The 26,715-nt window shown below is 55.7% G+C and overlaps 1 protein-coding gene across 1 annotated transcript in view; it reads right to left on the bottom strand.

Moving 5' to 3' along the window:
• Positions 1 to 212: 212 nt before the first annotated feature.
• The window catches only part of PLB1 (phospholipase B1), a 90,549-nt gene continuing 64,046 nt past the window's right edge, over positions 213 to 26,715 (bottom strand). Inside the window, exons 39-53 of the mRNA XM_036029952.1 lie at positions 25,796 to 25,861; positions 22,545 to 22,605; positions 21,950 to 22,008; positions 20,245 to 20,312; positions 19,956 to 19,999; positions 19,638 to 19,737; positions 15,887 to 15,938; positions 14,822 to 14,902; positions 13,230 to 13,292; positions 12,603 to 12,697; positions 11,168 to 11,249; positions 10,070 to 10,174; positions 9,494 to 9,589; positions 3,451 to 3,525; positions 213 to 1,922 (exon numbers count right to left, since the gene is read on the bottom strand). Of these exons, the coding sequence (XP_035885845.1) occupies positions 1,728 to 1,922; positions 3,451 to 3,525; positions 9,494 to 9,589; positions 10,070 to 10,174; positions 11,168 to 11,249; positions 12,603 to 12,697; positions 13,230 to 13,292; positions 14,822 to 14,902; positions 15,887 to 15,938; positions 19,638 to 19,737; positions 19,956 to 19,999; positions 20,245 to 20,312; positions 21,950 to 22,008; positions 22,545 to 22,605; positions 25,796 to 25,861 (1,242 nt within the window). The 3' untranslated portion in view covers positions 213 to 1,727. The remainder of the gene's footprint in view (positions 1,923 to 3,450; positions 3,526 to 9,493; positions 9,590 to 10,069; positions 10,175 to 11,167; positions 11,250 to 12,602; positions 12,698 to 13,229; positions 13,293 to 14,821; positions 14,903 to 15,886; positions 15,939 to 19,637; positions 19,738 to 19,955; positions 20,000 to 20,244; positions 20,313 to 21,949; positions 22,009 to 22,544; positions 22,606 to 25,795; positions 25,862 to 26,715) is intronic.

Raw genomic sequence — 26,715 nt, 5'->3', positions numbered from 1 at the left:
GAAATGGAAGCTAAAGCCCTGGCTGGCGTAGCTCAGTGGATTGAGCACGGGCTGCGAACCAAAGTGTCTCAGGTTCGATTCCCAGTCAGGGCACATGCCTGGGTTGCAGGCCATGACCCGCAGCAACCACACATTGATGTTTCTCTCTCTCTCTCTCCCTCCCTTCCCTCTCTAAAAATAAATAAAATCTTAAAAAAAAAAAAGAAAAATGGAAGCTAAAAGAACACTGGGACGGGAACTAGGTCTTGTGGGGACCCTATTCTGTTTGCAGAGGAGAGAAGATGATGAGCCTTCACAAGAGGAAGGTAAGCAATTCTCATCCGTACACCATTGCCCGGTTCCCACACCCGTCTCCGGCCCTCTCCACTTCCCCGACAGCCTGGACCCTACCTCCGCTCTCCACAGAGGAGAAAGTAATTCCTTCCCATGTGTGCACAGTGCAGTTACACAGCACATGTGTCTGTTTCTCGTTTTCCAGCGGTGCCGTGAGGCGACATGGGTACTCTGAGTCCAGTTTTATGGAGGAGGTGTCTGCGAAACCGGGGCTCAGGCTGGGGATGGGGTTTGCTCCAAAGGCCACACATTCAAATGGCACATCTGGGGTTTTAACTCACACTCTTTGTCATCCAGAGTTGTGGGGTCAGAGGCGTATTTAAAATGCAGGCGGTAATGGATTTTTTTTGTTTGTTTGCTTTTTATTGAGGTGAAATTCATAGGACTTACAATCAGCATTTTAAAGTGAAAAGCCAGTGTCATTTAGAACATTCACAATGTCGTGCAACCGCCACTTCTATTTTCAAAACTCCTTTGGTGCCCGCTCCCTGGGTTTCCGTGCAGGACAAAAGGAATCCTCTGGGTGAGACACCCGTCCAGCTCAGGGCCTCTTGCCTCGCAGGGGCCTGTCTCTTGAGACTCTCCAGCTCCCTCTCAGCGACCTGGTAATGTAGAAAGAGAGAGTCTTGCCTAGATTTAGACCTTGAGGGAATCAGGGTGAGGATATGTGAATTATGCATGTTCCAGTCCTCTTATTTTTTAAAAATGACATTTCCAAATTGCCTTCTCCTAGGGAGCTTTCCCCAGGGGACCGCTCCTAGTCTTGAGAGCAATCGGACACACTCGCCCGTCCGTGTCCCAGGGCTGATTGCACACTGTCACCGGACTTCTTGTCTTTCGAAGGAGATTGTCTTCTCGGTCAGGTGCCTCACAGCCTCGGCGGCGCTGCAGTGCCCTACGCTGTCCTGGATACAAAACAGGTGTGTGACAGGTGTGTGTCGGATTGTATTGGATGGTGGCCAGCCAGCTCCCAAGTCCTGGCCACCACCTGGTGACCAACATTTTCCCTCTTTTGAAACAGTGGGTTTGGCGGCTGAGGAGCTGGGCTGGAGCTGGGCTGGAGCTGGGCTGGAGCCGGCAGGGACTGGTCAGGCTCCGGCCGGCCGTCACTCGGGCAGTTCCCACTGCTGCCTCGCTGAGCAGATGGAAGGCGAGAGCTTCTCGCAAGTTCACCCAAGAGTAGAAGGGCTTTGGCCTTTATTTAAACTTGCTGGTTCCAGGAGCATAGGCCCCAGGCTTCAGTGAGTTGTGGAGGTCCTTTCTGTGTCCTGCGTCACCAGGAGTTGAAGCCAGGCTCTCTGCGGTGGTTGGGAGTGGCTGAGGTAGAAGAGGCCTGATGGGAAATGGTGTGGCTGGGGGGCCCTTGGATGAGCGCCCCCACACGGCGGGTGGGCCTAGAAGCTCGTTGAAAGATTTCCCCTCTGGCGCCTTCTCACGGCTCTCCAGGCCATCACTGAGCCGACGCCAACGACAAGGCCACCTCCTGCTGCCACGGGTGCAGCCCAGGAGAGCACCGCGGAGCCAGCCTCAGCCTCCGCGGGGTCCTGGAGCAGCTGGCTGTTCCTCAGGGTGTGGAGGTAAGGGCGCTCCTGTGGAGGAGGAAAGGGTCGAGGGTCAAAGGCCTCTCAAACCAACCACCCGCCCATGTCAGGCCAGCCGATCCCCATCCCGGAGATGCCGCACCTTTCCACGGCACCTCCGTGTGTAAAGCTCCCTGATCTACACTGTGCCCAGATCTCCCGAAGGAGGAGGGGTATCCAGAGTGGGTGAGAGCCCGATATAACCTTTTTGGGGTGCCTCACCGCATCTCCTTTCCTGTCGACCCGATTTTGAAAGATTGGGAGCTGACAGGTGACCAATGAAAAGTCCTGGGGAGCTGGCAGAGCCCCCAACTCTGTTTCTCCTAGGCCCCCCGTGGATAACTGGCCCCATCCTCCCATCCAGGGGTGCCTGGGGAGCAGGGAAGCTCTGTGTGGAAGGACAGCTGGCTCTGTAGACTGGAGAACCGAAAATGAGAGAGGTGGGGGAGGCGGTGTGTGGGCCCGCCCCCTGCACGCCTCCTCCCGGGGAGCACTCACTGAGCGCCTGCCTGCCGTGTGGAGCCCTGTGTGGGGAGCTGGGACAGCACCCGAGGGCTAAGGTGTGACCGAGAGATAAAAGGAGCCTGTCAGTGTCTTAACAGAGGTATGAACAGAACAGAGAGGCCAAGACAGGTGTGTGTGTCTGGGGTGGAACCGTAGAGTGAGATAAGGTGGAACCATAGAGTGAGATAAGGTGGAACAGTAGCCCAGACAAGGCCCGAAGGATGTGAATATTTTCCATAGGCAGGGCTGGGGGCCGAGCCTCCGGGAGAAGCAGAAGGCAGTCGTGGGGCTCCTCTGGGAAGCTGCTGCAGCTTCAGGAGCAGAATGTCCGGGGCGACTGAACAGAGAGGGTCCAAGGGGCCTCTCTTCAATGGGCAGAGGGAAACAGGGAGGGCTTTAAGCAGTCTTGACAACGCTGGAGTCACTTCCAGGGATGCTGCTCCACGTCCAGCAATGATTTGGGGGGTGGAGGAGACAGAGGAGCTGGGGAGCAAGTGAGGGACTTTGCCGATGGCCTGGGTGAAGGCAGTAGAGGCCTGGGATACAGCAGCGGTGGAAAGGGAGGAGGAGAATGGCAGGCTCCCGGAACAGGCAACGGTGTCTTATTTCTCTGTGCCTCCCTTCCTCCCCACTCCCAACCCTGCCCCCGTTCACTCCCCCCCCCCCCCCCCCATGGTGTGTCTGGCCTGGGAGAGCTCCTCAACCTTGTTTAAGACAGAGTATGACTCAGACTCCTCAGGGTAGAGGGTGACTCAGGTTCTGGCCAGCACTGCCGCCTCCCCTGAGTGCCTCTTCCTGCTTCAGTCTGTTGCTCTCTGGCTCCCCCCACCCTTAGACACGCACCCTGAGGAGCTGAGAAGAGGCCGGGCAATGAGGGTGAGATTTGAGAAGGGCGGCAGTGAATGAAGGTGCGCCATGCCAAAGCCTCCCAGGGGGCTTTTGTTGTCTCTCTGCAGCTGGATTTATCAGCCCCCCACGCCCTCCCCAGGCATCTGGTCCGCACTGGAACGGCAGGGGCAGGACGTTTACTCACAGCAGAGGGACACTTGAGTTTGGTTCGGCTGTAGGTGAAGTTGTTGGAGGTCGTCTTACCGCCCACTGGTTCCAGCTGACGAGAGGAAAGAGAAACCCTGACTCCCTCCGAAGCTGGGAGGAGTGTCCCACCCCAGACTCCCTCCCTTTGCAAGAGTGAAACCAGCAGAGTCTAGACCCTGGACAGACAGACACCAGCAGCCCTGGGGCCAGAGCTGGACCTACTCTCGCTCACAGAGTGACAGGTCAGGGTCCACCACAGTCAGGGCTGGTCCCCAGGTCCATGTCCTGGATGTGCTGAGGCCAGGACACACCGGGCAGCCTAGGGGCCCCAGTGAGTGGAATGCAAGACCCAGACCTTCATTTTCCTGCTTCCTTTGTGGTGGCTGTGGTCACAGGCAGAGTGCACGTTCGATTTATAGAACGGTGACAACCCTATTTATCAGCTTCTAGAAGTGTGTGGGGCCAGTCCGTCTCAGGAAAACTTTGAAAACACATTGGTTACCGTGACACAGTTACCACACTTGGTTTGTCAGCTCTGAGAAATCTGGTTTTCTCACCTGAGCAGCTTGGTATGTTTTCCCCGTAGAGTAAAAGGTTTACTCAAAACATCCCCGGGAGCAACGGTGGTTTGCAGAGGTTCTGCTTAGTACTGTTGATCCTTGGACCCTCTGAGAATGAGCTGGAAGCTGTCGTACCCCCTCCTCCCAGCACCTTCAGTCAGTGGCCTGTCCCCTGACGTGTGGCCAGTCCCAAGAAGGATGGACACCTGGCACACTCACCTATTCAATTGTCCTGAACATCTGGCCTCCACTGTCTTCTAACCTGCATCCCTGCCTGTTGTTCCTGACCTCACTGGTGCCTGACCCCGCCCACCCCCCTCCCCCAATATAGCCTGTGCAGTGAGTGAAAGTACTCTGCCAGCTAATGACCACACCGGGCTCATGACCTTGCTTTTTGTGGTTTAAAAGCCTTTCTGCCTGTTCCTGGGTAGCACAGAGGAGGAAGGGCTGCTGTGACTCTGGGAGAGACAGCGTGGTGACTGGGAAGAGCACAGCAGGTCCCGCAGCTGGGGCCCTGGCCCTGCGGATACTGACTGCACGTTGCTAGACAGGCTCCTGAACTGCCCCAGGGTTAGCTGCAGGGCATTAAACCCTGTGCCGACCGCTCCACACTGGGCCGTTGTGGGCATCCAATGAGAAGATGCCAAGAAAGCACGTGTGAGCAGGAGGCAGCTTACACATGTAAGACATTATTATTTCCACTTAGCGCTATCGTGACAGAAGCACCTCGTGGATGCTAAAGGCCAGGCTGGGTGATTCCCAATGATATTCCAGGAACCCAGAAACTAAGTGGACTTGAGGGAGGTAATGACCGTATGGGTTTGATGATCCCGTATGGGTTTGATGATTGCATGAGTTTCTCCTTTCTACCAGTTCCTCGCCATCAGAGCACAACGCACTGCTCTGTCTCCTAGCCTTTAACTGCCCCTCCTTGACCCCACACCCCTCCAGCAGCCTTTGCCCTCACTTCCCGTGACCCGGGCAGAGTCATGTGCACTCACTGGCCTCCCCTCTGCTCTGACGCCCGTTCCGTTCCGACCAGTCATCAGTCTCCTCGCCTGACTGAAGCTCTGGTCAGAGTCGCGTATGTCCCCTATTTTGCCAAAGACAGTGGTCACTTTTTTAGTTTTTTGTCTTCATCTTGTTTGACTTTTCAGTAGCATTTGTCAAAGTCGGTGCCTCCCTTTCCAACCACTCACTTCTCTTGGCTCCCTGGACACAGCACTCTCCTCGCTTCCCTCAGCCCTCCCCTCCACCCCCCCCCCCCATCCTCCTCTGTTGCTGGTGTTGAAAGTTGGGACGAATGTCCTGGGGCTTAGTAGCTGGTCCTGCACTCCTTTCCTCTGCCCGTTCTTTCCCCAGGAGCTCTCAGTCAAACCCGAGGTGTAAACGCCACCTCTGCACTAGTGACCCCCATGCTTCTTCCCAGCTCTCCATCCCTGACGGACTCTGAGCACCAGGATCATATATTTAACAGCATAACTGATAACACCGGGTGTATTACCACATCCAACACAGAACTGGGACTTCTCCCTCCCAAGCCTTCTTGTCTCCACCACCTCAACCATCCACCCAGTTTCCTCAACCCCAAACCGAGGAGTCCTCTTGTATGCCTCTTTCACCTCAGGGGTCAGGCTAAAACATCTCCCACATCTGACCACCCTCTCCTCCTCCACGCCCTCCCTCGGTCCCGGCCACCTTCGCCTCGCCCCTGGACTCCAGCAGCCTCCTAATGGTCTCCCCATTGTCCACTCCTGCTTCCTTCTAGTCCATCGCGGCTCAACAGCCAGAGAGTAAACCGGCTCACGTGGCTCAAAGCCATCCCGAACCAGGCTCCGCTCCCCTCTCTGACCTTGCTCACTCCCCAGCAGTCACACTGGCCTGTACGTTCCTCAGACGCCTCAAGTTCATTCCTGAGTCTGGACCTGCACAGGCCCTGTTTCCTCAGCCCGGAACTCTGGACCTGACCCCGCATGCCCGGCAGCCTGTCCAGTTCATGTTGCTTCTCCTGTGATGCCTCCTTCTCTCTCACCATTACCCTCTCTCATGTTACCCTGCCTTTTTTTTTTTTTAAGCTTTGAATGTGGTCAGAGATGACCTAGCTTGTTTATCTGTCTTATCCCAACTGGACTGTAAGTGCCACAGGGACAGGGACATCTTTTTCACTGCTGCGTCCCCAGCACAGTGATGCTCAGTAAGTGGTGGCTGAGTGAGTGGATGGATGGAGAGGAGCCGCTGAGCCCTGCGTGGAGCAGCTCAGGGGCAGAAGGCCTGGGGCCAGCTGCAAGAAATGGGGCTGTTCTCCCTAGAGCCCACCTTTCTGACGCCAGACACACAGTGAAGGGCCAAGTGACAGGCCCGGGCCAGGGTGCAATGGGGACGGGTGGGCCTCTAGGCCACTCTGGGGATGCAGAGAAGGCTTTCTGCGGAAGGTGGCACAGGAGTCGAGTGGTGAGGCAGGTAAGAATCAGGAGGAGTGGGGTGGAAGGGTGGTCTGGGGTGAGGGCTAGGCCAAAGCAGAGACACAGAGGCAGAGTCAGCACGGGCAGCTCAGGAAACTCCTCTCCTTATTAGATTGCCAAGTGCAAATCAGGGTGGCAGAGCGGCTGTCAGACAGGTTAACCAGGGTCAGGTCCCAGAGGGCCTGGTGTGCTGTGCTGAGGGGCCTAGCCTTTCTTCCTGGGGGAGGGGTGGGCCTTGGGAATTGGCAAGCAGGGTGTGACTGGGCCATATTTTCATTTCTGCGGACCACTGCAGTTGCTCTGTGCGAATAAGTCTCAGGCAATCATCCGCAAACCCTCTATGATCATGCCACCTGGGGAACTTTAAAAAACATACTAAACCTAGGTGCCACCCCAGATGGAGAGTTTCTGGGTGTGAGGCCCAGAACATTTTGTTTTAAGTAAACTTGTTAATGAAGCTAGCACACATATAGAAACAAGTATAAATCATTCCCCTCTACCGTCAGTGAGCAGCTGATGGCTTGTGACGAAGCGAACGTAGCCTGTAACGTGCGTCCAGATCAAAGGACAGAACATTGCCAGTGGCCAGAGCCCCACCACCCTCTCTGGGTATAAGTCACCCTCAGTGAGGCCACATGTTAATTTGCTTGTTTTTGAAATATATGTATCTCTGTATCTCTCTCTATATATCTATATCTAGACATAGACATCTATATATATCTGTGTGTTGAAGTTTTCTTCTCATTGTAAGGTATTCCATTGTATGAACAAGTCAGTTTTTTTATATCCTCATATGAGGATATGTGCACTAATTTTAGAAAGAAATATCAATGTGTCGCCTCCTGTACACGCCCTGAGCGGGGGCCAAACCCACAGCCTTTTGCATACGGGGCAATGTTCCAACCAACCGAGCCACTGGGCCAGGGCCCGCCACCATTTTTTTTTTTTTTTTTGATCCAACCCTCCTGTTGGTGGACACCTGGGGAGTTTCCCACCTGGGGATTATGAGCGGTGTTGCTGTGAAAACGCTGTCTGCGTCTCTTGGTGAAACCGCGTGTTCCTTTCTGATGGGGAAATACCCAGGGGGGGAATCTCTGGGTCACAGGGGATCTATACGTCCAGATTTAGTAGATACGCCCAAGAGTTTTCCCAAGTGGGTGTAGGCATAAACTGTTTCTAGAAGTCTCCAGATGATGCTACTCTGCAGCCGGAGCTGAGAACTGCTGTTGTGCTGGCTGCAGCCTGGAGACAGGGACAGCAGTCAGGAGGCCAGGCTGTCGCCCAGCGCCTGGGGAGATGCAGAGAGTAGCTGAGAGTGGGATTTTGACAGGAGGAAGCGGCCAGCAGTGAAGGAATAGGCATCAGGGGGGGAAAAAAGGAAAAAGGAAAAACTTGATAAGAAGACAAAAGAATAAAAAAGAAGAGAAAAACATTTCCTGCTGATATTTCTGGCTTTGCAAAAGTCTCTGGAAGAAGCATAATCTGTTAAGAGAGGAGGAGCAGGAGATGAAAAGTTTAAAGTGTGTTTACTGCTGCAGTAGGGGACACTGGGAGCATCGGCCAAAGCCTGCAGACACTATGTCACAGGGCTCTAGTTACGAGACATGAATTCACCGGCTGCATATGCGCTTATCTGGCCGGGAGGGGGAAGGCAGGTGGTGCTGCGTCCAGAGCACTAGGCAGTCAGACCTGGGTTCTGTTCCCTGTTCTGCCACTAACTGGCTGCGTGGTCCTGGGCCAATTGCTTCATGTCTCTGTGTTTTAGTTGTTGAGCATTCTGGCTAGATAACTCCTTAGAGCCCGTTTAGGTCTACGAACCTATTATTTATTCCTCTAGGGGTGAAATTCCAGTAGGAAAATAATCTGAAGAGTCGGCATGGTGCAATAGCTTTATAGCTGAGATGATTTTGGATGAAAACACTGGACTATATAATTATTCCCCCAAATTATATAGCATAGGAGAAGACATTCTCTGATGATTTAGTTCAGTTTTGCTTTGTTTTGTTTTTAAAATTTAAAGTATGGCTGGGACAGGGGTGGGTGGAGGCCATGGGCTGTGTTGTAGCATCGTCCCTGTGGCCGTGTGTGCCTTCTGTCCTGAGGAGGGGAGGCCGCTGGACAGGAGGAAGGGGTGCAGCTCAGGGGAAAGCCCATGCTGTGCATCCGCCAAGTGAGACCCCGGACCTCCTGCGTGAGCTGACCAGTGCAGGGATATCTGCACAGCGGGGGCGGCAGGTCTCAACTGCAGTGAAACGGGCAGGAGTGCCAAGTGTTTCGTCCCCGTGGGAGGAATGAGGGGACGTGCACATTTGGCGGGCGGGGGTGGGGGATTGGGTTACCCACCCAATCCTAAGAGACTAAATCAAAAGACACCTGTGGATTGGAAAGGCACTTCCTTGCTCTGGGCAAGAGGACACAGCTACTGGCGCTACTGGTCCAGCTCTGGGCAAACATGGCTCACTGCTGGCCAATGAGTAGCCAGCCATACAGGGCAGGGGCAAGGCCAGGTGTTCCTGTGGCCCTGGGGCTCTATGCTCGTTGCATAAGGTCTCCTTTACCACCTTAAGAAAGGATGAGAGTAGGTGGCAGCCTGGGAAAACAGGCCGGGAGGCTCTCTCCTCTCTGCTGGTTAAAGAAACACTAGTTGTGGATGTGTTGAGACTGGAGTGATGGGGCTGACATTTGTCGAATGTTAATTACTGCGCTGGGTTCCATCCACACATTATCTCACATTTCTGAGGTCTGTGTCGGGCTCATTGTTTTTACAGATGTTGACACAGATGGCCGGAGAGAGGATCATTTGCCCCGGATCACACGGTCCAGGCCTGACGCTGTCACTTTCATCCAGTGGCTCTGACTACACAGTTGTTCCCCGAGGCACTGGGGCATTATTACTGAGGGAGTCAAGTCTGTCAGGACCGACGCATGGCGCGGCCCTATTCAGCTCTGGGGAGAGAGGCGCCTTGTTATCCAGGAGGTCATTGACGCCAACACCCTGGCGTGGCCCCCAAGCACTCACCATGTTGTTCCACAGCGCGATGGCCATCTCGGCATGGCCACGTTCCGAGAAGTGGAAACAGTCTTCGGAGAAGAAGGTGAGGTCAGCTCCTCCTCTCTGTGACCAAAGGGAAGGGGATTATCTCCCTGGGACAAGGGCACTGCTACCTGCCCGCCCCCCGCCCCCCAACCTTGCAGGCACCCTGGGCATCTCTCCTTCCAACCTTGTGGGCAACTGGCTCAGACACTGTTGGAGAGGTTCCCCAATTTATGAATTTTTATTTTTAAATAGAGATGAATCATAACTGCCCACAGTCCATCCTTTCCCTTCAGCATCCCTGCCCTCGTGGTGGAAAAAGAATAATATTTTTAGGACGCTCTCTATTCTATCCCAACCCAGCAAAGAGCAGAGCCGTGCCTCAGAGGCTTGGTCGAACGTTGGTTTTCTCCTTTTCTTTCCTGGTGCAGCTAAGTTGCAATCATACTCCAAAAATGCACGCAGGGGAAGCATAAAAAATAAAGCCCACACAGAGAAGAAAATCTACCGCCTAAGATACGGCTTCTACACACACGCCTCCCAGACCTGCCCGCCGCTCACCTCGTCCAGCGGGATGAGGGTGTTCTGGAAGAAGGGCTGTACGACCACCGTGAAGTCCTCGCGCTGCAGGTACTGGTGCCAGTAGGAGAACCTGGAGACGCCGCTCTGTGGGTGGGGGGAGAGGCTGCCTGACCCTCCTGGCAAGGATGGATAGGCTCTGGGCCCGCCACCTGGGGTCGGTCATGATGGGGGCCAACCCCCCTGGACAAAGGTGACTTAAGGGGCGCATGCAGAAGTAGCATCCGATCCCACTCTGAAGTCTCCACAGAGCTGGGTCTGAGCTGCTCAGCGGCCTGTTTGGGCCAAAGGCCTCCCAGTTCTCATGGCACGAAGAGGGGACTTAGGAGACGGGCCCCAGTTCAGGTCCTGCTCAAGTGGGGCGCACTTCCATACCAGCTCCCCCAAATGCACATGAGCTTAAGGGAATGGCTGTCCCCTTGGGCTTAAGTGCCAAAGTGTGGACTCTAAAAGAGATAGACCAGGTGTGCTTATTCCTAAGGAGCTTATAATCCATTTGGGAAGGGAGACAAGCTGTGAAGAAAACCCCATGGGAACGAAGGAGGGCCAGTGGCGTGCAGGCGGGAGCTGACGTGCGGAGGTGTGTGCGGGGGAAGCGGTCAGGGGAAGTGGCTAGGAAGAGGAAAGAAGACACACCTCGTGCGTGCGTGAGATGGGTAAGTCACAGGGAGGCTCAGAGTGGGCATGTCAGGGGAGGGGACAGTGAGTGGGTGGGACTAAGGAGGGAGAGAGACCAACGGGCAGTGCACGCCACCCCCTCTGCCTGGGCGGGGCTGGAGGCCATCACAGGACAGGTGCCCTGGCAGCGGAGTGCTGCTCACGGGCCTCACCTGCTCAGGGCTGACTGGGGGCTGCGGGGGGGAGTTCGCTCGGCTTCCCCGCTGAGATTTCTCCCGCCCCTCTCCTCCCCAGCCTTGGTGTGCGAGTCACCTGTGTACATATTTCTGGGACTGTGACCTGCCTCAGGGAGTGGCCTGGCTGGCTCTCAGGAAAGCCCTGCTGAATGCACGACTCTGGAACCCTCCCTGTGGAGCAAAGGTGCCTCCTATCTGGCGCAGGAAGAGGAGGGGTGCGGGTTACCTGAAAGTTCCAGTTCACTTGCTTCAATTCTTGCATCTCCAGCATGTTCTCCTGGGAGCGTCGGAAGCAAGTGCAGTTGCTCCTGTAAGAAAGGAGTCCCATGGAGAAGCTCCCTGGGCGCAGCCTGGCTCTGGGCCTCGGGGAGGCTGACCGTGCCCCACTCCCCACACCAGCCACACACATATACACGCAAAGGAAGCTGCTACCCACAGGGGCCTGGACCCTGGACTCTGCGCTGCCTCACAGGGGAAGGTGGGACACCAGTGCCCCCACAGCACATACAGCCTCGCTGACTGGTGGACCCAGGGCACAAAACTCAGCAGCACTTGTTGAGAGGGAAGGTGGGAGAGCTGGCACCCGATGCCTGGGCCTTCCCGGGGACAGGCTGCCCACTCCCCGTGCTGCCTGACTGTGCCACCCCAAGCTTGTGGCTTCGGGGGTTTCTCCAGGGAAGGACCAGGTGGGGCTGCAGTTTGGGGAAGACTGTACGACACCCAGTCTTTCTTCATGTTCCTGACACCTCCCTTTTCCACCTCCAGCTGCCTGGGACTCTCCCTCGGAGCCCCATAGTAGGGAGACCCTTGAGAAGCTGGGACAGGTCAGTACCTTGGGGCAGGTTGCCAGGTAGAATGTCAGAGCAGCAGAGGCTGGAGGAGCCCATCGTACCCCCGGGCATCGGCTGCTCCTCCCGGGGGCTGGCTTGTCATTGCCCCAGCAAGTCCATCTGACCCCCGCTAGGACCTTCAACCCCCCGCAGAATCTCCTCCCCTGAGGGCAAAACTCTGGGGATCCTCTGGCCTTGGAGGATGGCCACTTCCTACCAGAGTTGCAGCTGAGCCTTAAATAAATTCTAGTCCCCAGCCGAAATTCTCGTCTCATGCTGGCTTGCAAGGACAGTCACGTCAAGGTCGTTATAAAACCCATGCTTTCCTGAGAGCCTGCCCCACAGCGACCAAGGACTTCACATGCGTTTCCTCTAGACTTCCTGACTACTTTGCAAGGAGATTTTACAGGTGAGGAGCAAAAGGGCCAGAGAAGAGGGTTAGGTGGTTTGGGCACAGTCCCAGAGTACACCGAGCCAGGGTCCGAGGCCAGACACAGTGGTCATGAGCACTCGGTGCCCTCTGCGGCCTCTCAAATGTGGGGCCACTCCCATGGAGTTTAGGGTCATCAACAGTGTCAGGAGGCTTTAAGGATTATTTGGTTGGCCTGCCCGACTTTACGGAAAAGCAAACGGGGGTCCTGAGAAATGAAGTGGCCTGTATGCAGTAGGCATTCCATAACGCACAGGCATTTCCGACAGAGTGTCCCAGTTCCTGGCTAGTTGCCTTCCAGACAGGACTGTCTGCTCTGCCTGTACCGGTCTCATCATTGGCATTTGTGAGTCCCAGTCTCCCCAGGCGCCCTCGCCCTGGGACCGTGGCCGTGTACTCACTGAGCTGCCAGCGGCATGTCGCATTTCCCGCCCTGGCCCTGGTGCAGGCCGGCCAGCTCCATGACCTGCACCACGTTGACGAAAGCTCTGGGAAGCTGTGGGGAGCAGAGGGGTGGGCTTCGTGAGTCCCCAGGCGGTTGCGGGGAGTCGGGGCACTGACTCCTGCTGGAATGAGCCTCAGGGATCGCACCTGCAAGCCAACTTCCCCCTCTCCAGTTTTACCAACAAAGAAGTTGAGGTCCAGAGGGGGACCATGACTGGTATTATTCTCACTGAATCTCCTTTATCCGCCCCACTTTCTACATTGAAAAGCAAGACACACAGGAGTCACTTGTCCCGTCACATTGCTGGGAAGCCCCAGCACCTGGCTGCAACCAAGGCCAGTTGGCTCCAGAAGCAAGCTCCTTGACACCAACAGTACAATCTAATTGAGTTAGAATTTCCCCCGAGAGGAGCTGGGCATCTGCCTCCTCCCGTCCTGTCCTGTCCGCTGCCCGCTCACGGCGGGGCCCTGCTCAGCGTGCAGCTCACAGAGCACAGCTTGCCCAGATGCACCCTGGGAGCAGCCCAGTGAGCAAGAAGACAGGCGGGTTCTGGCAGGAGCTGGGACCCACTGCTCCTTCCTACCTCGTAGAGGATGTCCAGGGCCTGCTGGATGTGCCGGACGTATTCCCCGGCCGAGTGGGCCTCCTGTGAAGGAAGAAGGGATGCAGCACCTCAGCCCCTGAGTTTTACTCAGGGGAGGGGGAGAGTGATCTGATGCCCAGCAGAGGGCTGAGATGGCGGCAGAGGGGTACAGAGGAGTTCTGATGGCACCGGACGGGCTGGGAAGCCCAGCCCTCCTTGCTGGTGGACCGAGTCTCTGGGAAGAAATCATCTCCAGACCCCTGACGGACACCATGAACCATCCCCCCCTCAGCCCACTCCTGGGACCGCAGACCCTAGTGGTGCCGCGCCCTGCCCCTTCTCCATCCCACCTGTCATCAGCCTCAGCCGTCTCCAGTCAGGACGGTGCCCCCTGATGGCTGTGCTCTCCTTCCTCCAGGCGTCGGCCCTGCTGGCCCCACTGCCTCCCCCCACCGCCCTGCTCCTGCTGTCCCTGGTGACTCAGCTCAGGGGTCTCCTCCCCAGCCCACCTGCTGACCGGAGGCTGACTCCACCCCTTCCCAGTAGTTAGCTGTGGGGTGGCGGCCAGGCCCTTTTCACAAAGATGTTCCCAGGGGTGGGAACCTGTTCACACAAGGGACAGGTACTCTGAAGCTGGTAGAGACATTTTCCTGTACCAAGTGTCCCCAGGTGGCTCTGGGGTGACTTCTGACTCCCTGGACCCCGTGGAGTCCAAGCTGCAATGGTGATCCCCACGGCACGGTGGTCCCCACGGGGCTGTGTCACTTCCGCCCCGGAGCCTGTGCAGCGAGGCAGAGCACGGAGCGGAGGGGAAGGGGCCCGGGAGAGAGCATGCACCCCTGTGCGGGGAGGGAATCCTCATCAAGCCCCCGTGGCTGTGTCCCTGAGCCAGGAGGGATGAATGGGAAGGGCCTTCTCCCCCCGCCTGTGACCGTCAGACACTTGACCACGATCTCTGAGTGATGGCAGCTGTCTTTTTCTGGCCAAATAAAATACAGGACATCCTCAGCTTAGAACAAGATGTACCCCAAAAGTCACAGCTTCCCAAAGTTCGTAAGTCTGGACATGTTTCCCCACGGAACAGCCAGGAACAGGGTTGGGTTCCCAGGCCGGCCAGCTGAGGCCGGTCACCTCGTGATGTCCCTGCAGCGCGGCAGGCCCTGCCATGGGGCCCGGCTCAGTTTCATCCAGCCCCTTAGGGCGTCGTCTCAGCTGCCCTTCCCACAGAAAAACACCAACACGCAGGGCAGACACTGCACGCAGGTGTGGGGCGGACCTCGCTAGTCATGCACTGGACACCAGAAAACCGTATGTGCGTGCACTAGAGAGGCCCCCCCCGGCAGTGCCCGAAGTGTGGGTGCTCCAGACACTTCTGGAGTCAGGAGACCAGTGAGGCTGGTCCCTGAGGGGCCTCTCGGCAGCAGGAACCACCAGGCCCCCCGGAGCACGTGTGAGCCCGGGCAGACAGGTGCCGGGGCGAGCAGGCGGGTCGGTGTGACTCCGGTGAGGCAGCTCAGGGCCCTGGGCACGGGGAATGCTGCCGGTCAGCCAGCCCCGCCTCAGGTCCCAGAGGGGGCCGGTCAGGGGCCTACCGGGTTCTCGCAGTAATGACACAAGTCGTTGCCCCCGATGAAGAGTGTGATCAGCTTCCAGTCTTCCTCCAGGCTGACTTCCTGAGGGGACAGAAGATCCTAGGTTTAGGGCTTGGTGGGGGGGGCACATTGGGGGCGGGGGGGGGGGGGGGGAGCTGCCCAGTCCAGACAGCCTCCCACACGTCTCTCACTCTGCATCACAATGGAGAGAAGATGTCCAATGGAGCCTCCTTAACCCTCACCTTGGTGCTGCACAGGAGCTCCTCAAAGTGTGTGTGTGTGTGTGTGCGTGCGTGTATGTGCGTCTGCTCACACAGTGCAAGGGACTGTTTGCCCTTTGAAACCCTCTTCGGAAAGCTGAAGTCCCCTGTGAAGAGGAGTGGATGAACCCACCCGTGAAAACGTGATCTAAAGGCCTTTAAAGGGGCCGAGGGCAAGAGACACAGCTAGAGGCAGAAACCCAGTGCTGCCTCTTGGGAGAGCTCTTCAAGCGGGGGGGGACGGGGGAGGGGACAGGAGGGGGAGCCCTGCGTGGACAGAGAGGTGTGGTGGGGGCTGGGAGGCCCTCCAAGGGGCCTGCGTTCCCCTCAACCACCGCCATAATAGGAGTCCAGCCAGGAGCTGAGTTCCAAGGCATAAACACAGAGCATAAAAAAAAACTACTGGTGAGAAGGTTGCGAGGGGCCAGCGCAGCAGGAAGGGGGAAGGACTGAACGAGAAGCCTATTTTTAGAAGCCAGCATTTACATAATAGGGCTCTGTGACAGGGACTCTGGGTAAAGTGGGAAGCTGCCCAAGGCCAAGGCCATTGACCTCCAACTCTCCGCTCGCTCTCTCCCTTCTGCTGCCAGCCCTAGGGGTTGGGGTGCCAGGGTCAGAGTCAGGGGGTGCAGCACAGAGGGTGCCTTTGTGGTAAGGCCTGCTTCTTGTGGGTCGTTTGGTCCCTCTTTGAGGCGAACCTGGAGCAGGAGCTGCAGGGGGGGCCTCGGGGCTCTTTTACAGCTGCTGTGCCCACCCGCACCGGAGACCCAGTACCTTTCTGGGTGCTCGGGGGTCCCGTACTCACAGGGCTGTTTTTCATCCGCTCCACCAGGTCCCGGGCCTGGGCCGGCATGTCCCTGAGCAGGAGGAGAGAAGGGACCGTGAGAGCTGGCTTGGGAGCAAGAGCTCAGGCTGCAGGAGTCTGGCCTGACGAGGGTGTGTTTCAGGAAGACTGATGTTGTGTTACCTTTATTCCTTCAGAATGTACTGAGAGGCTTGATTCTCCAGGATTCTCAACCGAGTAGTAATCAGAGATCTGCCTCGGACCTCCGAGCCACGTGGACCCAGCCCCAGCCCCAGCCCCAGCCCTAGTCCAGGGCTAATCCTCAGGCCTAGTCTCTGCAGGCCGGGCCTCTTGGGCCACTTGGGGTGGCCCCTGTGCAGCCTCACCACCAGGGGTGTTCCCTGACAGCTCATCCACCTCTTCCACTGCACGCTGAGTCTGTTCACTTCTTCTTCGGGCTGCCTGCTTTAAAAATAACCTTTTGTGCATTTGAAAAAAAGTCATAGCCCTAAATGGTCCCTCGGCTTTTTCCTTCCCAGGCTTCCCGACTCCTTTAATCTCTACTTGTAAGTCCCACTCTCCATGCCTTTAATCCCTTTGCTTTTCTTCTCTGTCATTGCTTTGGATTTCTGAACCATTCTCTGTCTCCTCGCTCTTGCCCCTCCCGACAAACCAGGATGGGGGAGACGAGAACGGACAGGGTTCGCTCTCCCTGCATCTCCGGGCTGTCCACCAGGAATAAGGAAACGGATGCTTCTGGAGAGGAGATCTCTACACCAGTGGAACGCTACTCGGCAATAGGCAGACCACTGATAACTACAGCAACACGGATGCACCTCCAAGAAAACTTGTTGGATGAAAGAGGTTAGATGAGAATACACAGTCTACAATGTCATTCACGTAAGACTTCAGAAACTGAAGACTAATCTACAGTGACAGAGAGCAGGTCAGTGGAGTAGGGCAGGGACGGAAAGGGGCAGGAGGGGGAGATGACAAAGGGGCACAGGGAACTCTGGGGAGTGATGGATGTGCTTATCACCTTGATTGCTGACGGCTTCACAGGGATGGGCATACAGAAAACTTACCACACTGTAGCCTTTTAAAGACAGTGTATGGCATGTAGATGAGAGGTTATGTCAGCAAAGAGATACAGCCAATAAGCAGGGTGTCAAACTCATTTTTACCAGGGGCCACATCAGCCTCGCGGTTGCCTTCAAAGGGCTGAATGTAATTTTAGGACTGTGTCAATGTAACCACTCCTTAAGAGTTAAGCGGGAGCTCGGTGCTGCCACTGGATAAAACAAGGTGGAAGGGCAGATTCTGCCCTCGGGCCTTGTGTTTGCCCCCTGTGCAACAGAGGCTTCCTTGGAAGGAGTCACAGAAGCAGCCACTGGTACAGGTACAGGGTGGCCAGTGAAAATCCCTGCGTGCCCACAATGAGCCGAGCACGGGGCCGAGCACACCAGGCACCCTCCCTGCCTTTGTTTCTCGTTCACTCCTCCAGGATCCCACCCCTACACCGTTGCTAGTGCTGGGTAACAATGGAAAGCTATAAAGCTAGCTTGTCCTGGTTAAAGGGAACCTATAACCTTTTAATGGGTTTAAGGTGTGTGTAGGGGGGATTCCATGGGGATAAGCCCACGTGAGCACTAGGGGGGAAGGCGGGAATGCCCACTTCTTCCTCTCCTCCCCAGCCAGGTTCCTCAGGCTCAGAGCAAGTCCCTCAGGCTCAGAGCACCCCCACCCCCGTCAGCCTTCTCTGTGAGCTCCTTCACCCACCCCTCCTTCCTTTCCTCTTCTGTCCCTGGGCAAAGGGCCCTGCTCTCGGAGCTCTCCTTTCAGCTCTGCTACTGACTGGCTGTGTGAGCTCACCCACGTCACCAAGACCAGCCAGGGCTGAATTTCTCTCTCCTTTGAAATGAAGGGGTTGGACGAGATGATTTCTGGGGTCCCTCCGGTCTGCCTCCCTACTTGGAGTGCCCAGTCCTCCTGCTGCACTTCTCTGTCCTCTCGGGTGCGCTCCCAAGCACAAAGTCATTTCGGTCTGCAATGTTGCATACGCAACAGCTTTCCCCCCAAGTTATTCCTTTAGTCTCCCTAACTAGGCAGCAAGCTCTCTGCACAGAGAACATTCACCTTTTGACTGTTTTGTCTCTTTTAGTAACCAGCTCGGGGCTCAGCCCCTGGCAGATAATCCAATGAATTCTTGCCTATCGATTGATGGAAAGGAGGTCAGATGCTTAATAAAACCTTGAAACTAAATACCCTAATAATGGCAAACTTTTTTTTGGCATACATATTGTATACCGTAGTGAGTGCTTTCCATGGATTACTGTCTTGCTTAATCCTTACAACAACCCTGCAAAGTGGGTACTATTGCTATCCTTATTCATAGATGATGAAGCTAAGACTCAGAGAGGCTAAGTGACTTACCCAAGGTCACACAGCTAGCAAGTCCGGGAGCTGACAGCTGGACACACTCGGTCCGACCCCAGGTCCTATTATCTTAGTTGCTCGGCTGTGGTATTTACTTTTCTATTTAGGCGGGCTTATCGTTAACTACACTATCTTGAACACAGAGCGTGGCCACAGGAGAGAGAGCAATGCTCCAGCCTTGCTCACTTAAGTCAGTGGCCTGCTGTCCTTTCCCCGAACTTGGGACACCAGAGGCATAACAAGAAGCTGCTACTTCCCCTGCCGCTGGCTCACGCTGGTGGAGGTGCTGAGCGGCAGGAAAGCAGAAAAGACCTCGAGAGGAGTGGAGCGAGAAAGGGGCTTAAATGCCCGCAGACTGAGGCATCACCTCCTGGTTAATGCAGCTGGGGCTGTGGAATAACAATGAAAGGACAGCGGTGACAATGACAACGAGAGCAATAACTGTCATAGTCAGCAGCAGTTAGATGTCAACATTATGACCCCACGAAGCCCAGTTTTTCGCAGAAAAAAAAAGTTCTTCCTACTCATGACGTTGAGGAACTGACATCGTTTCCTGTGGCTCAGAGGCCCGACAGAGCGTGGGGCCCCGGCAGGGTCTGAGCGGGGCGCTCCCTGGGAACACAGTGAGTCCAGGCAGCATCGTTTCCTTGGTGATCTGAGAGTGGCCCTCCTGCCACAACGCACATGCCCAGCGCGGCCCGAGCAGGAAGTCAGAGAACCCTGTGGGGCGTTTCAGCTGTAATGGTCTGGGCGGTTGTCAGCAACAGAACCCGAGTGAGATCAAACACCTGCCGCTCTGTTCCAGGGGCCCGAACATCTGACTCCCTAATGCCCAAGTAACAGCTTTTTCAGAATCCAGCACTGGAGGTTTCGAGCCAAGGGGGCAGAGCGGCAGGGTGGCCGTCCACAGGGTCACACACTAAGTTCCCGAGTTTCTGAGAGGTTCAGGAGGTCAGCAGGACAGCACCCCGGGGGTGGGGGGGCGGGGCTGTGTGCTTCCTCCTGCTGCCCCGAGAGGCAGTAACAGCACCACAGGGCAGAACGGAGGCCCTGAGTCAGCCTGGCCGGATCCTAGCATCTCTGATACTTTTTCCTAAGAAGCTTGGACCATTCAGGAAACTTCCTAAGCCCTAGTGTCCTGAAGAGTGTGAGGATGAGTGAGATCATCCACGTGCGGGGCCAGCTCAGGGCCAGGCTCACAGAGGAGCTCCGTGCAGGACAGTGATTACTGTTCCCCTGGGCCTGGGCCCCACATGCCTCCCTTCCCACCTTTCCATGTCTTCCACGGTTTCCCAGCCTGCCCTGCGCTCTCCCTCCTGTGCCCACGTCCACTCACCGAGCTCTGGCCCCTTCCACAGCCACATTCAGTCCCGCCGTCTCCTCCTGTGTACCGGTGGAGAACCCGAATATTCGAGGATTGAACTTCTTCAGAATGTCTTTTAAGAGGGAGAAAGCAGACAGCACAGGTGAGTGGGAGACGGACGTGCAGTGTCAGGGCACAGGTGGGGGGCGGGACAGTTTTGGGTCTCTTGGGGGCTGGCTGACTTCCCTCCTTGCAGACAACCCTCTCTGCTGTTTCTCGGAGGGAAGGCCCTGGCCTCCACGAGGGGCTGTGGTGGCCACAGTGACGGTGCTTCTTCGTGGTGCTACTTACTGGGCAGTGTGGTGTGGGTCTCCAAGGCCCCGTCCCCTCCAACACTGGGGAGAGAAACACATCTATTCAAATCCCCTGACTGCTGCTCCTCGGGTCCTCCTATTGCCGAGTCAGAACCAGAGAGTGCCCCTGGTGGGGGGTCCCCATCACCCTTAGGACTAACATGAGCACGTGGGCCTCTCCCGGCATCCTGGAGCGGAGCCATGGAACCTGGCCCCGTCTCTGGAGGGCTGACAGGGACACACCGCTCACAGTGTCACCCATAGAAAATAAGTGGGGAAATCCTCACCTCCAGGACAGCCCCCGCCAGGACACGAGCAGGTCACTGGAGTTGCTGGGGCGGGCTCCCACCGCCGTCTGTGAGGGGCGAAGAGCAAGCAGGCTGCAGGCTCAGGGCGCCGGGAAGGGCCCCTGCGCCCCCTGCAACTGCCAACCTGGACTCACCTTCTCTGAAAACGGTGCCAGCTTTTCCCCAGGACACTTGGTGCCTGAGCTGCCCCGACTCCCCAGTCCGCTACATGCAACCAGCGCCCGAGTGCTAGCCTCTCCCGACCCCAGCTCCTCCTTTTGGTTCCCTTTGCCATATTCTCAGGCAAGACTTCCGTCTTCTCACCATGGACAACCCTCTGACCTCCTACCTGACCCCCAGCATCCGTTCCCTTCCCACCAGGCTGTCCCACCAGGCTGTCCGCTCGTCTGCTCCCCTGAGCGACCCATTTCTCCACACTTTCCCTGACGCCAGCCTTTTCATGGGGCTCCCTCACCCACAGGGCCAAAGCCGAAGCCCTTCACCAGCTTCCTGAGTTCACCGTAGCCTGGTTTCCACTTTCCTTCCTTCCTTCCTTCACCCACTCCTTTCCTGTCCACACAAACCTCCAGGTCTCTGCAAACTGAGCTGAAGGCTGAGGGCCTTGGACCTGCCTGCCCCATGCCACCCACTGCGTCCCTTCCAGGCACGCTGAGTTCCCTGTGGTCCGGCCGGGAACGTCTAATTCGTTCTCTAACGCCTCTATCCGGCTCTAGCTCCTCTATAATGCTTTCTTTCAATGCTCTATCTTAAAAAAAGAAGTTCTTCCTTGAAACTTATAAAAACAATACCTATGCACCATAACTAGTGAAATGATTCAGTAATCTTGCCCCATCCCCACCTCACCCCTAACCCACATATACACACCACTGAAGCTGATCAGTGGTGATGAGCCTGGTGGGGTGTGTGCGCGCACACGTGTGTGTGTGCATGCACCCACATGTGCACATATCCTTTTATAGCTTTCTCCATGTTCATACCAAAATTAAAACACATTCCCATATCTATGGGGAAGTTGGTTGTTTTTACAGAAACGAGGACCTGATTTTAAGTCCTGTATGCTGTCTACATGATCATGTAGCTGCTTCTGTGTAAGCTTCTCGTTTTCTCAGCTGAACGAGTTTCTTGAGGGTCACGACTGTGTCTCACACTTCTTTCCCCGGGAGTTGCTAGCAGAGCGTCTTGCACACAGCAGTAGCTGCGTAGTTGGCTAACATGACTCATTTAGTGGAACTGTGCTTTCTGTGTGCTCTGCTCCCTCTGTGAATTGGGCTCCCTCTGCCCCAAAGAACACATCTTTAAGTGGGGTGAGGGGCGCCGGGCAATGTGTGGGTCGTAAGACCCCCCCAATCTGTGAGTCCGGCAGATGGAGATGAGTTTCCTGATAAAGGCAGGCAGACTTGGGTGAGTACCGCAGCACGCAGATGCAATGCTTGGGGACAGAGGGGGCAGGAGGGACAGAGGGGAGGCAGCTTCTCCCCGGGGTGGAGGTGGTGCTTGAGCTGGAGTGTGGAAGGGCAGCGAGTGGGGCCTCTACATTGCCTGGGGATGTCTTGTGGCTGCATGGCTGCGGTTCAGTGCCTGGCCCAGGTGGGTGTGTCAGCTGAGTGCAGAGCCGGCGCTGAGGAAGAGCAGATCGTGCACAGGGCTTGGCCCGTGCCCACGCTGGGCAAGGTTCAGCACTCACCGTCAGTGAGTCCCCCAGGGCGGCCACCACTCTGATGTCTGCGGGCCGGAGCTCGTGGACTAGGGTAGACAGGCAACAGGATGGAATCAGGTCAGGGGGAGGTCTTTCTTTTAAACCATAAACTTGACCAGAAATCTGAGACCCTGCTGTGGTCCCACAGGTTCCCATCACAGTTATTTCCAGCCTAGGGCGTTAGCAACGTTGACGCCCATCTAGAGCAACCCAGGCACTGAAGGTAATGACCTTGCTGGCTATTGTCCATCCTGAGAGAGCCCAATTCACAATGGAGTGGTCCAGAAAGTTCTGGCTGTGGGTGTCATGGGCATAGGCAGGGAGGACCCCCAGTCCCTGACTGTCCCCACCTCACTGGGCAGGGAGGCCTGAGGGACGGCAATGGGACTAAGTAGACATGAGAAGAGGGGTTTGCGGAGAGGCCTGGGGGCCCTGCGGGGGTTGCAGGCCGCTGGCCGTGGGTGGCACTACCCAGGAGTCAGCGAGGCCTGCTCCCGGCTCCAGGGGATATTCATAGGGTCTCCCACCGCCCACACGTTCACCAAGGCCTTTCAGCGAAGGGGGGAATGACGTCTTCACTCACCCGAGGTGGGAACGCTGCTGGAAGGGCTCCATCCCATACACAGGAAGTCGCTGCCCCAGTTCTAAATCAACAGGAAGAAAGATACAAGGCCCAACACCCATTGTGCAGGGAAGTTAGCTTCGGCCCAAGAATGAGCTCAGTGATTGTTAGCAGAGGCTAGAACTACGTCCTTGCAGGGGATGCTGTGAGGGTAAGACCTGTTGGTGGTGGACGGACTGTGAAGGGGACGTGAGAGGGGAGAAAAGGAGTGTCTGCCTCTCCCTATGCACAAAGCACACCACGGTGGGCACACATGTGCACACTCACACAGCGTTTTCCATCTCCTCTATCTACGCTCTTAAATGGAGCCGCGGTCCTACACCAGAGCCGGGGAGAAGCAGTGCAGGCACACCACAGCGGGTGTCCCGGGGGGCCACAGACTCAGATGCTGATGAGACATCACAGGTGATTTGGGGGCTGTTGTTTAACAGGAAGCTAATGGACACTGATTGCCATGCTAGGGCTGAAACAATCATTAGAATATTTTTAGAAAAAGAACACAAAATATTTACGATTGCAAAGTTCCTGGTTTCTGTGTATTTTTTTTTCTGGACGTGTGTATATCTTTTTGGATGTTTAACTTCATAGCCAACCCATTCCTTGTCTATGTAAAAAGTAACGTCTGTAACCTGGATACCTTTAGTCAAATTTCTTTGCAGCTAAACTACAGAGCAACTTTTCCAGGTGCTGGAGGAAGGGATGGGGTGAGAAGCAGAGGGCACAGAAACGGCCAATCCCGGCCAGCTGGGGGAGAAATCAGGTCTCCCCCACCCAGAGCCCCAGACGCCTGCCTGTCCCCAGGACGGCCTGAGAGATGAGCCCAGGGCTGCATACACAGCCGAGCTCCACGGGCGGGGGCGGACGGGGCGGCCGGTTCTCTGCCGAGGCTGTGGAAGCTCATCTCTCCCGTTTCGGTCAGATGATGATGAAGGCAAGCCTTGTTAAAACACTCCTCTGACGAGGGAGCAAAAATGAAACTTCTTTTAAATGGCATTTGCTTAATTTGATATCATTTAGTTTATTCTGAGGAACTGCTCAATCCATCACCCTGATGGATTCCTTCTTCCGTGCGGATGTCCTACTGAAGTCAAGAATGTGTCGTGTGCCAGTGACAAATGTCGGGAGAAATACCATTGGGGAAAAAAAAGCTCTGTAGCCGTGAGTGCTTCAGAACCATCTCAGCCGGCTGGTGAGCCAGGGCCCAGCAGGCGCTGTGCAGACCCACAGACGCAGGTGGGAGTGTGGGCGTGCGCCTCCGTCACAGGGGAGAGCCGCACGCCGCAGGGTGCCCAGACACCCCAGGAGTCCCGTTGAAGGCAGACTCTGATTCAGCAGGACTGGGGTCGTGCCCAGGACTCTGCATTTCTAACCAGCTTCCAGGTAAGGTTGGTGTCACCTGCCTGTGGCTAAAACAGCAAGGTGTTACACACACACACACACACTCTCTCTCTCTCTCTCTCTCTCTCTCTCTCTCTCTCTCTCTCTCTAAGCCTGGGTTTCTAACTCTTATAGCCGCAGAAGCGCAGACACACAGACTGTAAGATCCAAGAGGGCAGGCCCAGGCCCGCTTGGCTCTCCTTAGGTACTCGGCACTTAGCACAGTGCCTGCTTCACTCAGGCACCCAGCAAATAAACGTTACAGAATTAAATGCCTGATGGACAAGATGCTGCTGCCATTTCCATTATCATGAGCTCTGGTCAATAGCTGGCCTGGGACAAGCCTCCATCGGGCTAATGTGAGACTGGAAGAATCCAGAGAGGCTGGAAGTTCGGCGTTACCCCGGCCGTGACGCTGGCATGGCTGGGAGCCCAGGACTCAGAATCTAATGGTTCTTCAGTAACTTCCTCTAAGTTGGTCTCAGTGCGTCAGCGAGCTTAAGGCCCTCCTCAACCACTGCTGCTGCGCCCCAGCCCATTTTCCACACCAGTCAGGGACACCTTTTAAAGGTGAACCAGAATATGTCACCCTCTCCGTGAGCCTCCAATGGCTTCCCACATCTCTCCACCTGGAGTCCAACCCTCCCACTTAGGGATTCGGACTGTGGATGATCTGGCCCCCAAGGACTCCTCTGATCTCACCCCCACTCCCACCCCCACCTAATTCACATGCCCACAGCCACCCTGACCTTCCTTCTCCTCCTCGCACACACCCAACTCAGCGCCATTTCCGAACCTTTGTGTTCCCCGGTCCTACCTGGGACTCTGGCTCTCCAGGTAGCTGGCGTCTTTTCATCCTGCATGTCCCAGCTCTCATCTTTCCTCCCCAGAGAGGCCTGGCCTGCCCACAACTCATCAGAACTTGCCGCCCCTCCCTTGCCCCATTGTGCTGTCTCACATAGCTTTTCTCCAAGTGGCCCTCACTTCCTGAAATGATTGTGCTTAGCCATTTATTGAGTGCCTCTTTTAAAAACATAGACTGTAAGCCCCATGAGGGATAAGACCCATCTGTCTGGTGTTCTGCCATATCTCCCTGGGACAGTACAGTGCTGGGCACATAGTAGGTGTTCAGTATGGAAATGACCCCTATGTAACTCCCCAAGGCCAGGGGCATGTCTGCTATATCCCTAAAGTCCCTCCAGCCTCTAACACAAGATTGGATATACCACAGCTGCTCCACTGAAACTGGTGGTTGAGCTCCTGTCCCGGTGGCCGACAGACCTGATCTGGACCAGGCCTGTCCTACAAGGCCTGGTGTGGTCCAGGACCCTCCAGGCCACCTTTGGAGGAGCGGTCCTGAAAGCCCTGGCTCCTTCGGGGTCCCTCAGAGCCAGTATGGTTGACTTGAACCAAGCCAGCCTTGGAGACCCACCTGGATGTGCATCAGCTGTCCACTGGGCCCAGCCCCTGGGATTAAGATCCTTTCCACTCGGCCGCCACCTTTCAGCAAGTCAGCGGCCCATCACACCCGCTGCCTCCCTGTCATCCTTTCCTGAAAGGCTGAGTTGCCCAATCAGAGATGATGCTGGTACAAAGGTCAGAGAAAACGGACCCACGGGCACTTCTACCTGTGGGCTGCTGATGTCAGATAAGCACTTGAGAACATGCTAGAACAGTCCTGGAACTTTGTGGTTCAGGAAAAATTTTTTTAACATTCCAATTTCCAGTTTGTAAGGAGGATACACTTCTGCTTAAGCAAATCCTCTGACACCTGCCTCGCACCCTGAGTCACCCTCGTTTGTCCCCGAGAGAGGCAGACGTGAGTCCGGAATTACCTCGATGGCTGGCTGGGTGGGGTAGGTGTAGTTACTGTTCCGGACGGTTCTCAGGAAAGGCTCGTTCTGAGAGAGAACAGAAAACATGGAGGGAGGTTGGTTATCTGGCAATATCAGAGGTTGCTTAGGGAAAATAAGAACTAATAATCCTGTCTTCTAGATTTATTTAATGTGATTTTTCAACACTCAGATAGAAAGAGCTGTACGAACATAATTTTGTTCATTCCCTAGAGGGTTTTGCACATCAGCTTTGGTGAGGGAGACGCAGTGAAAGGCCTGACAAGGCCTTGTATGTTTTATTCGGGGTTCTATGCTTCCGTTTCCCCCCAGCACCTGGACATCTCCCCGATCATTGCAATGATCTGTTTTCTTTCCTTTGTAATTTCTCTGGCAAGAGCTTCATAGCATTAGAATGTTATGATTATCAATTTATTTTTACTATCTGCTCTCCTCCTCTTTTGAACTACGTGTCTTACCCCTTCAGGTTGGTCTCTGGCCACGCCTTTTCTCATGGACACCCTCTTTATTCCCTGCCCACCTCTCTAGTTCACGACTGGTTCTCACATGAGCCCAGCCGAGAATCCAGGTCTATCCAGTTTCAGGCGATGGGTGCATCAGGAAGGACGGACGGAGGCGAAGGAGAAACGGGAAAAGCAAGCGACTGAGAACATGTAGGCATGATGGCGAAGCAAGAACCAGTGAGCAAGACTGAGATCAGGAAGCACCAAAGGCCCAGGGCTGTCGGCTCTTCAGGGGATGGGCAGAGAGTGGGGTGAAGGGCCATGGTCTGCAGTTTGGGGACAAGAAGAGAGAACCAGAATGTTGGAGAAGACGACGTTGGAGATGGGTTCCCGGCATTGGAAACTGACTGCTCCTGGGCTGAGCCCACCCAGGAGATGTTTCGATTTGTTCTGCTTTAC

Source organism: Phyllostomus discolor, chromosome 6, assembly GCF_004126475.2.
Source record: "Phyllostomus discolor isolate MPI-MPIP mPhyDis1 chromosome 6, mPhyDis1.pri.v3, whole genome shotgun sequence".
Classification (NCBI taxonomy): domain Eukaryota; kingdom Metazoa; phylum Chordata; class Mammalia; order Chiroptera; family Phyllostomidae; genus Phyllostomus; species Phyllostomus discolor.
The sequence above is the reverse complement of the archived record's forward strand: the minus strand, read 5'-3'. Positions and strand labels throughout refer to the sequence as shown.